Source organism: Carcharhinus amblyrhynchos, chromosome 1 (assembly GCF_965287045.1).
Source record: "Carcharhinus amblyrhynchos chromosome 1, sCarAmb.v2.hapA, whole genome shotgun sequence".
Taxonomy (NCBI): Eukaryota; Metazoa; Chordata; class Chondrichthyes; order Carcharhiniformes; family Carcharhinidae; genus Carcharhinus; species Carcharhinus amblyrhynchos.
In genome coordinates this window covers 171,200,380-171,215,856 of record NC_137324.1, presented here as the reverse complement: position 1 = coordinate 171,215,856, position 15,477 = coordinate 171,200,380, and the positions used below count along the sequence as shown (strand labels likewise).

General features: G+C 43.7%; 1 protein-coding gene across 4 annotated transcripts in view; it reads left to right on the top strand.

Moving 5' to 3' along the window:
• Window positions 1-15,477, top strand: part of npnta (nephronectin a) — an 83,583-nt gene that overhangs the window by 26,646 nt on the left and 41,460 nt on the right. For all 4 annotated transcript variants that reach the window (XM_080195414.1, XM_080195405.1, XM_080195387.1 and 1 more), the window contains one exon: window positions 8,000-8,092. In XM_080195414.1, coding sequence (XP_080051540.1) covers window positions 8,000-8,092 — 93 coding nt within the window. The remainder of the gene's footprint in view (window positions 1-7,999; window positions 8,093-15,477) is intronic.

Below are 15,477 nucleotides of genomic sequence, written 5' to 3'. Positions count from 1 at the left end.
TAGTCTTCTTGCCATCAGAGGCTTGTGGGTTCACGTCTCGGTGCAAACTGCAGCATGACATGTTGGACATACTCATAACTGTACTGAGGGTATGCTGTACTGCCAGCGCTGTTGTCTTCTGTTGTTAAACCTGAGGCCCTGCCCTGACCTCATACTATGATAGAAGATATGAGGCAGTGGGGAAGTGGTATTGTCACTGGACTGGTAATCCAGAGACTCAGCGTAATGCTGTGCGGACCCAAGTTCGAATCCCATCATAGCAGATGGTCAATTTTGAATTCAATACAAAACCAAAATTAAAAGTTTGATAATGACCATAAAACCATTGTCAATTGTCATAAAACCCATCTGGTTCACTAATGAGCTTTAGGGAAGGAAATCTGTCTTCCTTACCCGCTCTGGCCTACATGTGACTCCAGACCCACAGCAATGTGGTTGACTCTTAAATGCCCTCAGGGATTTCAATAAATGTTGGACCAGCCAGTGACACTCGCATCCCATGCATAAATAAAAGAGACATTTATCCCTCATGCAAACATCACTAAAGCAGATAATCTAGTCGTTATCACATTGCCACATGTGGGATCTTGCTGTTTACAAATTAGCTGCAGTCTTTCCCACATTTCAACATCTTTGAAAGTACATTGGGTGTAAAGTTCTTTGGGATATCCTGAGGTGCGAAATAAAAGCAAGCTTTTCTTTTTGATGTTCGTTCGTAGACAGATGTTGGCTCCTTCTTTTGTGAGCAATAAATTATAACAACATTTGTGTATTTTATTTGGGGTTAATATCTTTTCTCCAGTTCTAGAGAAAGCTGCATTGTCTGATGCAGAGCTCCCTCTGAGATATGCTCAGAGACAGGTTATTAGAGAGAAGTTAGCAGGGCAAATAAGCGGGGTTATGGAAATAGGGCCTGGGTGGTCAGTGCAGGCTTGATGGGCTGAGTGGCCTCCTTCTACAAAGTAAGGATTCTGTGAATCTCAGCGGCAAGATATTATTTGTCACTGTCCTGTAAGTCCTTCTCATAATCCCTGGCCACAGCTGTTGCCTCTTGATGACTGTTGGACCACAGAGATGTGTGTTCTGACTTCCAGATACAACACAGCAAATTGAACTGGCCCTGTTCATTCCTGCAAAAATACATTTTTATTTTGAATGCAAAGGTTAGGTCACTATCAAGCTGGTCACCAGTGAGTCATGACACTGTTTGAGATTAATGTTATTTTCAAATGCACAGGGCAGTGTACATAGTAGGAATGCTCTTTCAAAAGGTCAGACTGTTATATAATCATGTTTGGAGGCCAGATCACTGCCATACGTATGGGGGGAGGGGGTGGGCAGCTGGAGGAGAAGATAAAGTCACAAGGTGCAGCGCAGTGATTAGCACTGCTGCCTCACAGCACCAGGGATCCAGATTCGATCCTGGCCTTGGGTGACTGTCTGTGTGGAGTTTGCATTTTCTCCCTGTATCTGTGTGGGTTTCCTCTGATTTCCTCCCACAGTCCAGAGATGTGCAGGTTAGGTGGATTGGCCATGTTAAATTTCTCTTTAGTGTCCCTGGATGTGTAGGTTAGGTGGAACAGCCATGCTAAATTGCCCCCTTAGTGTCCAAAGATGTGTAAGTTAGGGGAATTGGCCAAGTTAAATTTCCCTTTAGTGTCCCAGGATAGGTTAGGTGGATTAGCCTTGGTAAATGTGCCGGGTTACGGAGGGAGGGCCTGTGTAGGATGCTCTTTTAGAGGACCAGTGCAGATCTGATGGGCTGAATGGCCTCTTCCTGCACTGTAGGGATTCTGTGGTTATAATTAATGAACTGAATGGTTTCTTGATAATTCTTTCAGTTTCATTCTGAAGGTATTCCCTGGTCATTCTCTGACAGAGAGTCTGACTTCTCCCTTCCCCAAAGCGAGCCTGGACAATAAAAGAAAAATTCAGAAAAAGCAGCTGTTTGTTTAACAGCTGTGATTGCCTCATTCCTAACTGAGCTTGCTGCGCCCAGCCAGTTGTGCGGGTGGTTTAGCAGGCACTGTTCCCCTTTCAGGATGAGGTGTTTCCTCGGTGTGTGTGATGGCTGCAAGTTAAACGTGGGAATCATCCGAGCGGAATCCAGGAGCTGCTGTGAGAATGGCCTGTTTTCTAAACGCAAACCTTTCATTAGTTTGAGGCTTATTTGTTCATCTTGCGTGATTCAAGCGTGGGATATTGAATAAACATTAGACCGGACCACCATGAAGTAAATCCCCTGCACAATGGAGGTTCCAAAATGACAAAAGGAAATAAATACACTATCTAATTCCCCCCTACGCCCTCCCAATCTCCAGTAAACCTGTCTTTGGGAACTGTACAAAGGATGTGTAATGAGAGAACGTGCAATGTAGGATAACCATGCCCAGCCTTTCCATTAAATCTTACCCGGAGGTGCTACCGTGGTACAGTTCCACAGGGGAAGGATGCTCCTATGTGCTTTTGCCCAACCGGCTGTTCTGCTGGCTGGTGAGTGGTGATGGGCTCCTCAACTACCAGAGTCTTTGCATCTGACTCTATACTGCCTTTATCACAAGTCTTGTTTGTGCTTTGCTTGCAGTACTCAACCTCTTTCTACCACCATCAACCTACTGGTGGCTAAGACAACTCTAAGTCCCCTGTTATCAGTTCACCTGTCATTACCCAACCGAATACAGATTATCTGGATTTTCCAATGGTAAAGTCCAAATTCAGAATTTTGATTTGAGCTCATGGATAACTCTGAACCTATACAAGGGGACAAGGAAATATAGTGACAATCCTCCTGTAGTAATTATTGTCAGCACGCACTGTATCCAGAGTCACGACGTATACTGTCAGAGATGCTATTTTGCCACTGACACGCTAAGCTGATATCCTCATCTATCCTCTCTGATTACCCTGAAAATTGTATTTGTATGGACCTCCAGTTCACCTTGTTTCATTTTTTCATACTCCTGCCCTGATGTCTCACCGTAATAGGGTTTGCACTAACTGTGACAATCCTCCAGTGTCTCTCCAAATGTCTATTTATCTGTGGATCCAGGCATTGAGTGACTATAGGGAGTTTGCCATTGCAATCAGAATCTGATTCCTAGTTGACCTAAGGCCCACACCGATGTTCAAGAATTCAGAGTATGACGGTTGGTATGCAGAACGTAAGAACGAGAAAGATGTGCATTTATATAGTGCCTTTCATGCACGGTCATCAGATATCCCAAAGCACTTTACGGCCACTGAAGTGCTTTTCTAGCATAGCCCCTGTTGCAAGAAATGAATCAGCTAATTTACACACAGCAAGATCCCACAAACCTTAGCATGGTAATGACAAGATCATCTGTTTATAATTCATATTGTGTTTTTCGTGATCTCAGGATGGTTCAAAGCACTTTCCAGCCAGGGAAATACTGAGTCTATTTTAACATAATGAACATAGCAGCCAAAGCGTTCGTTGCAAGATTCCACAAACACAACTGAAGGCCTGGATCTCCGACCATTCACTGTTGCCAGCAAGAACGGAGAATCTAGCACTCAGCTGAATCTCCATCTGCTGCAGCGAGACCGGAGAATCACAACCGTGGGTGAGGCCAGAGAATCCTGGCCAAAATAAGTGACTATTTTACTGGGATTTGTTGACCAGAGTGTTCGAGAGAGTCCCCTTAGCTGTTCCCCCTAATGATACTGTGGGATATTTTGCATTCACCTAAGAGGGCAGTCGCAGCTTCAGATCAAAACCCCATCTAAAAGACAATACAGTATCCTTGAAGTGTCAGCCTTAGATTGTGTGGTCAAGTCCCTGTTGGCGGCCCTCCTGATTTGAAAGTGAGACTGTGAACGGCTGAGCCACAGCTGACATCTGAGGCAGTTTAAGGTGCTAGGGGGTGAGTGTGACAATTGTCATTTGAGGAGTGAACATATGGTTATTTGGTTTAAAAATGACTCGCTAGTGATCCACTACATTGCAAGAGTTATCAGACATTCATGTGTTGCTCCGTTCTTGGTAGAGTTTGTTCTGATGTCACAAGTGCAGTCGGCTCACATCACCAACCGAATGCCACGTTTTCCTCGCCAAATTAAAGCAAGCAAAATGTATTTTGAGCTGAAGTTACTCTGTTTGGCATCAGAGTCCTTTTCACTCTTGTCGATATTCCCAAGGAACAAATGGTTGAATTGCTTTTCCAATCCAGCTGCCACAACTGCTGTCGTGATTTAAATTTTTCATTCCTGGGCTGTGGCTGAAGCTGGCAAGTCAGCATCTAATATTGTCCATTTCTAATTGCCGTTCACGGTGGCACAGCGGTTAGCACTGCCGCCTCACAGCGCCAGGGACCCGGGTTCGATTCCTGCCTTGGGTCACTGTCTGTGCTGAGTCTGCACATTCTCCCTGTGTCTGCGTGGGTGTCCTCCCACAGTCCAAAACACATGCTGATTAGGTGAATTGGCATGCTGAATTCTCCCTTAGTGTACCCAAACAGGTGCCCGATTGTGGCCACTAGGAGACTTTCACAGTAACTTCATTGCAGTGTTAATGTAAGCCTACTTGTGACACTAATAAATAAACTTTAAAGAAAGGTGATTAAAAAGATCACATGAAGAACTTCAGGACAGCAAATACTCAAGGATTCCAAACATTGCAACCCCATTTTGGGGAAATGTGGCATTTTATTGTCTTTTCCTCTGAAAACTCTCTTTACTTTGGCTGCTGGTTACTTGCACTCCTGGTCACTGATGCCCCCCAGTCACTGCCACCTGCTGGTCACTGATGCCCCCCAGTCACTGCCACCGGCTGGTCATTGCTATCCACTAATCACTGGTGCTTGCTAATCACTAGTGCTCGCTAGTCATTACCATCTGTCAGTCACAAATAATTTTTACTTACACAACGCAAGACGACATGAACTAAGGTGAGAGTTTTTATTTATTTTTCTCTTGTGTCGAGTGACGTTATTATAAAGACATTTTCCAATAGGTATGTTTCCTCTCTCTGTCGAAAGTCTCCGTTCTATGTTCTCTTATCACTTTGCATTATCTAATTTCAGAACCACTAATGATGTGGAACAAGATGAAAACTGTTTCAGTCACAGTCACCCTTGCCTGAATCAGACTCCCTCCCTTTAATGAGCCAGTGGGTGCTGTTCGTATTTTGTCGTTCTCCAAATGGAAGTTAGCAACTTCCAGTCACCATCTACCACACTCAGAGCAACTTAAAACAAACATATCTAAAGTAATGTCAGTATGCATTACAATGCAGTCGAGTGCACAGTTCATTCTTTTAACCTTTGACTGGTTACTGAATACAACAAAATTCAATATTATAATCAATTTATAACTTTTTTTTTGAACAAACAGTGAAAATTGAAGAAAATATTGTCTGCCATTCTGTTTTTCCTTTTCTGTTCAATCGATGGCACAGTGGTTAGCACTGCTGCCTCACAGCACCAGGGACCCGGGTTCAATTCCTGGCTTGGGTCACTGTCTATGCGGAGTCTGCACATTCCCCCCGTGTCTGCGTGGGTTTTCCTCCGGGTGCTCCGATCTCCCCTCTCAGTCTGAAAGACATGCTGGTTCGGTGCATTGGCCGTGCTAAATTCTCCCCTCTGTGTGCCCAAACATGTGCCCGAGTGTGGTGACTAGGGGATTTTCACAGTGACTTCATTGCAGAGGTTTGATTTGGAAGACACTAAACTTTACAGATTTCCTGTAAGAATCATGTAGCTATTCCAGATTTATTAACTTTGTACATTGTGGGAGAATTCATAAAATCATACCGAGGTTGTAGCTCTGTCAGCCCTTTGAAAGAGGCATCTTGATTGTCCAATTCCCCATAATGTGTCCCCATAAATATTTCCTTTTCAATCATACATCCAGTTCCCTACTAACTTTTCAATTGAATTTGCTTCCATTGTCCTGTGCATCCCAGATTATAGTAATTCATTGTGTATCGGAAACTCTCTGCTCCTGCCCTCTGTTCTTTTACCAGATAAAGTATAACGATAAAAATTGATTTCAATCTTGATAATCGATATGGTCTCACAATCAGCGAGTTCTTTTGACTATTTTTCTTACAGATTTCAATTTCTGTGTGGCTGCAAAAAAATGCCATTGCATGTCATTACTCAGCGTTTCCTTACCATAAGAACATCCGAAATAGAAGCAGGAGTTAGACCTGTACCCCTTGAGCCTGTTTCTGGCTGGTCTACTCGCTCAACTCCACTTTCCTGCCCTATCCCCCATCACTTGATTTCCTTAATGTCCCTAACTCTCTGATTCCAATGCTCTCGATTTGGACTGGCCAACATTGGACTGGGGTAAACACAATAAAAAGTCTCACAACACCAGGTTAAAGTCCAACAGGTTTATTTGGTAGCACAAGCCACAAGCTTTTGGAGTGCTGCTCCTTCATCAGATAAGTGGGAGTTTTGTTCACCTGTTTGTGAACAGAACTCCCACTTAGCTGATGAAGAAACAGTGCTTCGAAAGGTAGTGGCTTGTGCTACCAAATAAACCTGTTGGACTTTAACATGGTGTTGTGAGACTTATTCCAATGCTCTCCTCAGGCTCTCACTCCCTCTAGCACAATGGTGCCATGGGTATCGGCAGCTGTTGAGTGCTCACAGCTGACCTGGATGGCCTCAGCGATGGCCTAGTGGTATTATCGCTCAACGATTAATCTATAAACACAGCTAATGTTCTTGGGACCTGGGTTCAAATCCCACCACAGCAGCTGGTGGAATTTAAATTCAATAAAAAAATCTGAAATTTAGAATCTACTGATGACCATGAGACCATTGTCGGGAAAACCCATCTGGTTCACTAATGTCCTTTAGGGAAGGAAATCTGCTGTCCTTACCTGGTCTGGCCTACGTGTGACCCCAGAGCCACAGCAATGTGGTTGACTCTCAACTGCCCTACAAGGGTGACTAGGGATGGGCAACAAAGGCTGACAGGCTAGCAGCACCCATGTCCCATGAATGGATTTATAAAAAGCTATTTGGTCTTGGAAGGCATTGCCCATCATGTCTGCAGCCCCACCCCTTTTCCTGCCAAATGCCATTGGAAAATAATCAAAGAGTGTTGACTTCTCCCACTCCCACTGCCCCACTGAGCCCAAGGTACTGAGGCCAAATGTGACTTCTTAATTCCCCGCCCTACACTAGCTAACTTCAGCAGAGACAAAGGGCCAGGTTTTCCTGTTTTGTGTGGTGTAGAGCGTTTACTACCAAGAACCCTACTTTCCTCTATTATACTTTCTGAATTTGTGTATCGAGGTAAGTCAGCATTGTGCAGCAAAACAAAGATTAATGTATTGAGTGTAAGATCAGGCCAAGTCACTTGACTGAAAATAGCACCAACACTGCAGGTAATAAATAGTCCTTTCACAGCGTCTGTCAGATCCATTTACTCTTCCATTTCTGAGGAAAATCCTGTGCTCTCTTATTCTAATCTCTTCATGGATGTAGTTATCAGTCCAACGCACAATTCTTGTCTCTGAGACTCATAGCCTCACTGTTATCACACCTCAGTGATGTTGTCAACTTGTTGTCAGCATAAAACAGATGGCCATTTTGAAATGAGCGGCCATTTTGTAACACATGCCCATCAATGATGGGTGAGGTGGCACATTTAATGCTCGAAATATATAAATATCGAAAAAGTGCCATTTGGTTTTGGAAGAATAAAAATGCTGGCATTTGTCAATCTGAGAATTTGCCTTCTAAATATATTTGTTAAATACTTTTTCGAGGTCAAACATCACCTATCAAAGTTAGCATGATAGTGGCACTGTCCTTGTGAATGTATTAATTATGAGACAGAAATCTGCACCCAGTTATGTGTTATTACTGTGGCATTGTGTTAGATTGGAGCTTTATTGCTTTACTTTAAAGCTTTACTTTATTGGATAATGTCACTGAATTTGAAAGGCAGCTCTGTGACAGTGAGATCGCTCAGCGGACGAGGTTTGATCTGTTTAACCTGTTTATTCTACTCTTACCAGCTGTGTGTCAACATGGATGTAAGCATGGCGAGTGTGTGGGACCAAACAGGTGCAAGTGCTACCCAGGGTACACGGGCAAAACATGTAACCAAGGTAAGAACGAGAAACCAAGTTGTGCCAGTCAGAAACAATTGGTGCTGTCCCACATCAAAAGGTTTTCTTATCTGAGTGAACACTTGTTACATCTTGACAGATTAATCAGGAAAGAACAGACAGAAAGGGTTTGCTGCTACGAGGCAGCAGTGTTAACCAGTCTGCCACCGTGCTACAGTGGTTAGCACTGCTGCCTCATAGCACTAGTGACCTGGGTTCGATTCCCGTCTTGGGTCATTTTCTGTGTGGAGTTTGCACAAACTCCCCATGTCTGTATGGGTTTCCTCCAGGTACTCTGGTTTCCTCCCACAGTCTAAAAATAGTAGTTTAGGTTGATTGGCCGTGCTAACTTGCTTCTTGGTGTTCCAAAGATATGTACGTTAGGGGGATTAGCCATGTGAAATATGTGGGATTACAGGGATAGGGCAGGGGAGAGGGCCTAGGTAAATCACTGCGGACTCGATAGGCCAGATGGTCTCTTCTGCCCTGTACGGATTCTATGATTCTAATAGGAACTGTGGTTCAGAAGTATTTAATTGACTTTCAAGCACTTTGGGATCCTGAAAATCCTATAAAAATGTACGTCTTTTTGAGGTTGAATCCATTAAAAAAAAAGACTTTACCATAATTCTTCATCCTCCCTGCTTCAATTCATAGACACATGTTGTTTTCATACCAGACCATGTATCATTTTCCTGACAAGTTATAACCTGGATTAATAGTACATTTTCTCAGACTACTTAAATCAGCGAAGTTTGAGGATAAACATATTTACTTGCCACTCTGAGGTGGAATTGTCATCATAATTCCCTGGGGCTGTCTCTTTGATTTTTGCATTGGCATCCTGTCTAATTCTGAGGAAATAATACTTGATGAATATTGGGGGGTGGGGGAGTGTGGGATGGGCAGCAATGTAGTGGGTATATACCCACTACTATTCCTAGTACCAGGCAGATCCACTGAGGCATGGATTCAAATTCCACCATGATAGTTGGTGGAACTTAAGTGCAGTGGACTGGTTAATGATGACCATGAAACCGTCACCGATAATCATTAAAAACCCACCTGGATCACGAATCTCTTTTAGGGAAGGACCTGGTCTGGCTACATGTGACTTCAGAGCCACAGCAATGTGGTTGATTCTTAACTGAAGAATCATAGAAAAGTTACGGTGCAGAAAGAGGCCATTCAGCCCATCGTGTCAGCATCAGCCAAAAAAAGAGGAAAAAGGAAACTAACTGCTCATTTTAATCCCACTTTCCAGAAGCTGGTCCATAGCCTTGCAAGTTCTAGCACTTCAGATGCACTTCCAGATATCTTATAAATGAGCTGTTTCAGCTTTCACCACCAATATTGTATACAACCAACTGGTTGTATCACAACTTGGTGTGGCTCCTACTCTGCCCAAAACCGCAAGAAACTACAAAATGTTGTGAACGTAGCCCAATCTATCACGCAAACCAGTCTCCCATCCATTGACTCTGTCTACACTTCTGCTGCCTCGGCAAAGCAGCCAGCATAATTAAGGACCCCACACACTCTGGACATTCTCTCTTCTGCCTTCTTCCTTTGGGAAAAAGATACAGAAGTCTGAGGTCACGTACCACAACTCAAGAACAGCTTCCTCCCTGCTGCTGTCAGATTTTTGAATGAACTTACCTTGCATTAAGTTGATCTTTCTCTACACCCTAGCTATGACTGTAACACTATATTCTGCACTCTGTTTTCTTCTCTGTGAACGGTATGTTTTGTCTGTATAGCACGCAAGAAGCAATACTTTTCACTGTATACTAATACATGTGATAACAATAAATCAAATCAAATACCACCTCTAATCCTTCTCCCGATCACTTTAAATCTGCCCTCTGCTAATTGACCCTCTAGCTAGGGGGAAATAAGTCTTTCCTGATTCCCCTATTTGGGCCCCTCAAAGTTTTGTACATCTCAATTAGGTCACCGTGGGTGGCTCAATGGCATAGTGATCAGCTCTGCTGCCTCACAGGGCCAGAGATCCAGGTTCGATTCCCAGCTTGGGTCACTGTCTGTGGAGTTTGCACATTCTCCCTGTGTCTGCATGGGTTTCCTCCAGGTGCTCCTGTTTCCTCCCACAATCTGAAAGATGTGCTGGTTGGGTGTATTGGCCCGAACAGGCTGCGGAGTGTGGCAACTAGGGGAATTTCACAGTAACTTCATTACAGTGTTAATGTAAACCTTACTTGTGACTAATAAATGAACTTTAACCTTAACCTTAGCCTCTCTGATCTAAGGAAAACTGCCTTCTGAAATGGCCTAGCAAGCCACTCAATTCGAGAGCAATTAGGGACGAGCAACAAGTGCTGGTCCAGCCAGCGACACCTACATCCCATGAATTGAATACATTTTTGAAAAAACTACATACTCGGGTTCTAGTGCTTTTATTTTCCATGCTAGCTTTCTCGAGCTTGGATAACGCAGGTTGAAATCTTTTATCCTGGAGATTAAACACTCCAGATTCTTTGATGGGCTCTGGTTCCGTTCCCGTCTGGCGACGCTAATAGCTTCAGATGGGACGCATAATGTTGACTTCTTCCAAAACCCAAAGCGGATTTGAGACTCAGCGAGAAAAGCCAGACTTGCTGGTCTGATGAATGAGGACAGGGCCACCTGGGACTTAACCTCTGTCCAATGGAGAAATGAGCTGTTTATTCAAAACCTCCTTCCCCACTGCTCTAAAACCACAAGTGAGGCCTACTTTGTTAAATAGGCAATAAGGAAATAGAGCAGCCTGTCATGAATTTTAACCCCAAGTTTAAGCTCAATTCGTTTTGCGAGCAGCTAGTTTGCTAAAAGCCCTAGCAAGTGCAGACCGCCGATAGATTATACAATGCTGGGCTTGTTTGACTGTATTGTTTATTTTTCAAAAAGGAAGCAATCAGGAAACTGGATGGGGCAATAGGATGGATAACCTTTCACCCTTGTCATCTGTGTTCAGACCCAACTGTCAGCCTGATGGGTTGAGATGAAAATCTCCCTTAACTGTTAGCGGACTGTCGTGCGATGGAAGATTAGAATAGTTTTCCTCAGTTGAGGTAAATTTGAGATTCTGTAGTGACAAAGATTCATCCATACCCTAGGCCTGCCACCATCTTAAGTCTGGTTGAATCGATTCCAAAGATGTGCAGTTTAGGTTGATTGGCCATGCTAAATTGTCCCTTAGTGTCCTGGGATGTCTATGTTAGAGGGATCAGTAGGGTGTGGGTTTTTGGGGATAGCCCTGGGTGGGATTGTTTACAGTGCAGACTCGATGGGCCGCACGCCTTCTTAGGGAGTCTATTCAGTGGTTTCCCTCAATAAAATAAGTCAGAGACTGAGTTTTATAAATAGAGACGAGGTAAAGAATTAATGATAAATGTGTACAAAACATTGGTCTGACTACAGTAGATCACAGAATGGCACATTGCGGCGATGATATTTAACCCATAGAGCGTGTTCAGTGTAAGCCGACGAAAGGAGATAACTGAAAAAAGGTTGAGTCAGTGAGCAATTGTGACCAATTTGGAATAGTCACTGAGCGCAAGGAACAGAATTAAGGGAAAATATTTCAAGTTGATGAGGGAACTATATGCTGGAGAGAGAGCAGGGTGCTGGGATTCATTCACTAATAAACAGCCGGCATTGACACAATGGGTCAAATGGCTTCCTTCTATGCTGAGAGCTATGGTTCTAATTCTAACTGGCTGCTATGGAAATAGGTAAGCAGCGTGGTGGCACAGTGGTTAGCACTGCTGCCTCACAGCTCCAGGGACCCGGGTTCAATGGGAGGCGATGGCCTGGTGGTATTATCACTAGGCTATTAATCCGGAAATTCAAATAATGTTCTTGGGACCTGGGTTCGAATCCCGCTACTCCGGATGGTAGAATTTGAATTCAATAAAAAATATCTGGAATTAAGAATCTACTGATGACCATGAAACAGTTCTCAATTATCGGAAAAACCCATCTGGTTCACAAATGTCCTTTTGGGGAAGGAAATCTGCCGTCCTTGCCTGGTCTGTCCTACACGTGACTCCAGAGCCACAGCAACGTGGTTGACTCTCAACTGCCCTCTGTAATAGCCTAGCAAGCAAGGGCAACAAGGAATGGGCAATAAATGCTGGCGAGACAGCAATGCCCATGTCCCACAGATGAATAAAAAAAAACCTGGGTTGGATCACTGCCTGTGCAGAGTCTGCACTTTCTCCTCATGTCTGTGTGGGTTTCTTCTGGATGCTCCGGTTTCCTCCCTCAGTCTGAAAGGTGTTCTGGCTATTTGCATTGGTCGTGCTAAATTCTCCCTCAGTGTACCCAAACAGGTGCCAGAATGTGGCAACTAGGGGGGTGTTTCATTGCAATGTTAATGTAAGCCTACTTGGAACACTAATAAATAAACTTTAAAAAAGGGTTGCTCTAGTGCATTTAGTTTTAGGAGAGAGACACTGGTGGGGTGACATTGGTTTATAATGGAAAATTAGATGGGTTAGAACTTGGATTGCTCAGTCACTGTCATCTATTTTGGACTATCTTCCAAGACTAATTTCACTCCCACCCACCCCTGTTGCACTGGCAGTGTGGAGGAAGGTTTACTCTGTTCCTAACAACCCTGCGTCTAACCTCTGGGGGGGGTGGGGGGTGCGGTGGTGTCCCGATACTGTCATTGGGTATGTGAATAAAGAAAACTATCCGTTTTTTAGAATTAACATTCCAACCCGAAATGAGCAGAGATTTTAGCAACGCACCAAGGATTCCTTTCTTACTCATGTTCCTGTCTTTGCAGCACCTTCAGTATAAAAATGAATTAATTCCTCTTCGTTGCAGATTTCATGACTGCCGATTAGAACTCGTCTCTCTGAACACGATAGTTATTGATTGGCACTAACTCTGATTGACGAATGATCTGAGCTAAAGATGTTGTAGACTGTGTAATGAGCTCATTCGGATGGGCAAATCCACATGATAGAACCAAATAGGGGAAAGGCGCCAATGGCAGAGTTAACACAAAACCTAAACAGAATGTTCAGCTTGTTTAGTCTTCCTGTAATCCGTGCTGCTTTTGTGTATATAGGGGACTGTGAGAAGAGCAGAACTCTTCACTTTTCACAAAGTGAATCAAGAGGCCACAGAGATCATCCTTCATGTTTAATAAGTAAATGGGAAGGAATACCATTTTAATCAGGAGTCAAATTAGCAGTTTGTACATTTTTGTAGGAATGGTTTAAAGTTTATTTATTTATATGTCACAAGTAGGTTTACATTAATACTGCAATGAAGTTACTGTGAAAATCCCCTAGTCGCCACACTCCAGTGCCTGTTCGGGTACGCTAAGGGAGAATTTGGCACTGTATCAATGCTTCTAACCAGCACGTCTTTCGGACTGTGGGGGGAAACCGGAGTACTGGGAGGAAACCCATGCAGACATGGGAAGAACGTACAGACTCTGCACAGACAGTGGCCCAAGCTGAGAATTGAGCCTGGGTTCCTGGCGCTGAGGCAGCAGTGCTAATCTCTGTGCTGCCCATTCTGCCACTTGATTAGCAACTTTAGATCATGAGTTCAAATCCCACAATAGCAAATGCATCCTGATCTAGATAAATGAAAGTATGCCAGCATAGATCACTTGGATTGACTGTTTCTGTGCTACACATTCTGTGTATTCCTGGTGGTCATTTTGGATTTACTGATCAGAAGACATGGTAAGAAGAATAACAGAGCGATATTGCCAACGCTGAGTCATCTGTAGCCAGATTTATAACCAAAGCTCACCTTTAAGTTCCTTTATTTGGTACTCACTCCTAAGTCCATCTTTACCCCTTCAGAACTGGTTACAGTTCAACTTCAGTCATCATTATAAACCTGCCTGCTGTGTGAATGGAGAAGGTCATTTGTGACTGAATAACAGGGTTTATCATAGAATCCCTACAGTCCTGAAAGAGGCCATTTGACACATTGAGCCTGCACCAACAACTTTCCCACCCAGACCCTATCCCTGTTACCCCAAGTATTTACCCTGCTAATCTCCCTGACACTAAGGAGCAATTGAGTGTGGCCAATCAAACTAACTTGCACATCTTTGGACTAGTTTATGTGAAGTATGCTAGGGTTGACAAGGTGCCTTAATATACATGTCTCTTCGATATCTCAAGCATTGTACATGCTCTAGAACCATATAGATTCACCAGGTTGAAACCTGAGATGAGATGGTTGATCTGTGAGGGGAAATTGAATAGAATGAGCTGATGATCTCCAAAGTTGAGAAGAATGAGAGGTGATATCATTGAAATGTGTAAAATTCCCTTGCTCAGATGTATAGAACTCTTGGAGGGCTTGACAGGGTAGATGCTGAGAGGTTGTTTTCATTGGTTGGGAAGTTCAGCAAAATGGGCTATAGTCTCAGGATAAGGACCATTTAGAATTGTGCTGGGGAGAAGTTTCTTCATCTCAAGGGTTGAAAGCTTTTGGAATTCTTTTCCTAGAGGGATGTTTATGCTCAGTCATTGGGTATATTGAAGACTGAGATTGATGAACTTTTTGACACTATGGGATTCAAAGGATAGGGCAGTTGGGCAGGAAAATGGAGTTGAGGTATAAGATCAGCCACGATCTTACTCAATAGCGGAGCAGGTTTGATGGGTTTACTCCTGCTCCTATTTCTTATGTTCAGACACCAAACCTGAAGGTCTTGTGGTGCAATGGGTTTGAGCCTGAAGCTCTAGTTTTGAATCCCACCCCAGGACTTGATGTCTGAGGAAAGTGCACTCGTAATGTGGACAAACAGGTTGAGACCTGCAAATCCTTCCAAGCGTGCCAATGGCTGGCGTTAAGAGCAGGAGAGACTCCTGTCATACAAAAGTCTGAGGTCACGTACAGACCGACTCAAGAACAGCTTCTTCCCTACTGCTGTCAGACTTTTGAATGGACCTACCTCGCACAAAGTTGATCTTTTCCTACACTCTAGCTGTGACTGTAACACTACATCCTGCACCCTCTCCGTTCCTTCTGTATGAACGGTATGCCTTGTATGTATAGCACGCAAGAAACAATACTTTTCACTGTATAATAATAATAAATCAAATCAGAGCTTGATGTGAATGTCCCCCCTCCTCATGCTATAAGCCCCTGGAGACAGACTAGCAATCTGTTCCAAGAATTATTAGCTATAGAAACAGATGAAAGCCTGCCTTAGTGTGTCACTAGGTGCGGGAAGAGAATTGAAACTGGCAATACCCAAGCCCAATTTCTAAACTTTCAACCCAGATGCACTCTGAGTGGGGAGCAGAATAGCTAAGCAATTTGACCCGGGTCCCTGGAGCTGTGAGGCAGCAGTGCTGACCACTGTGCCACCATGCTGTTTACCTATTTCCATAGAATTA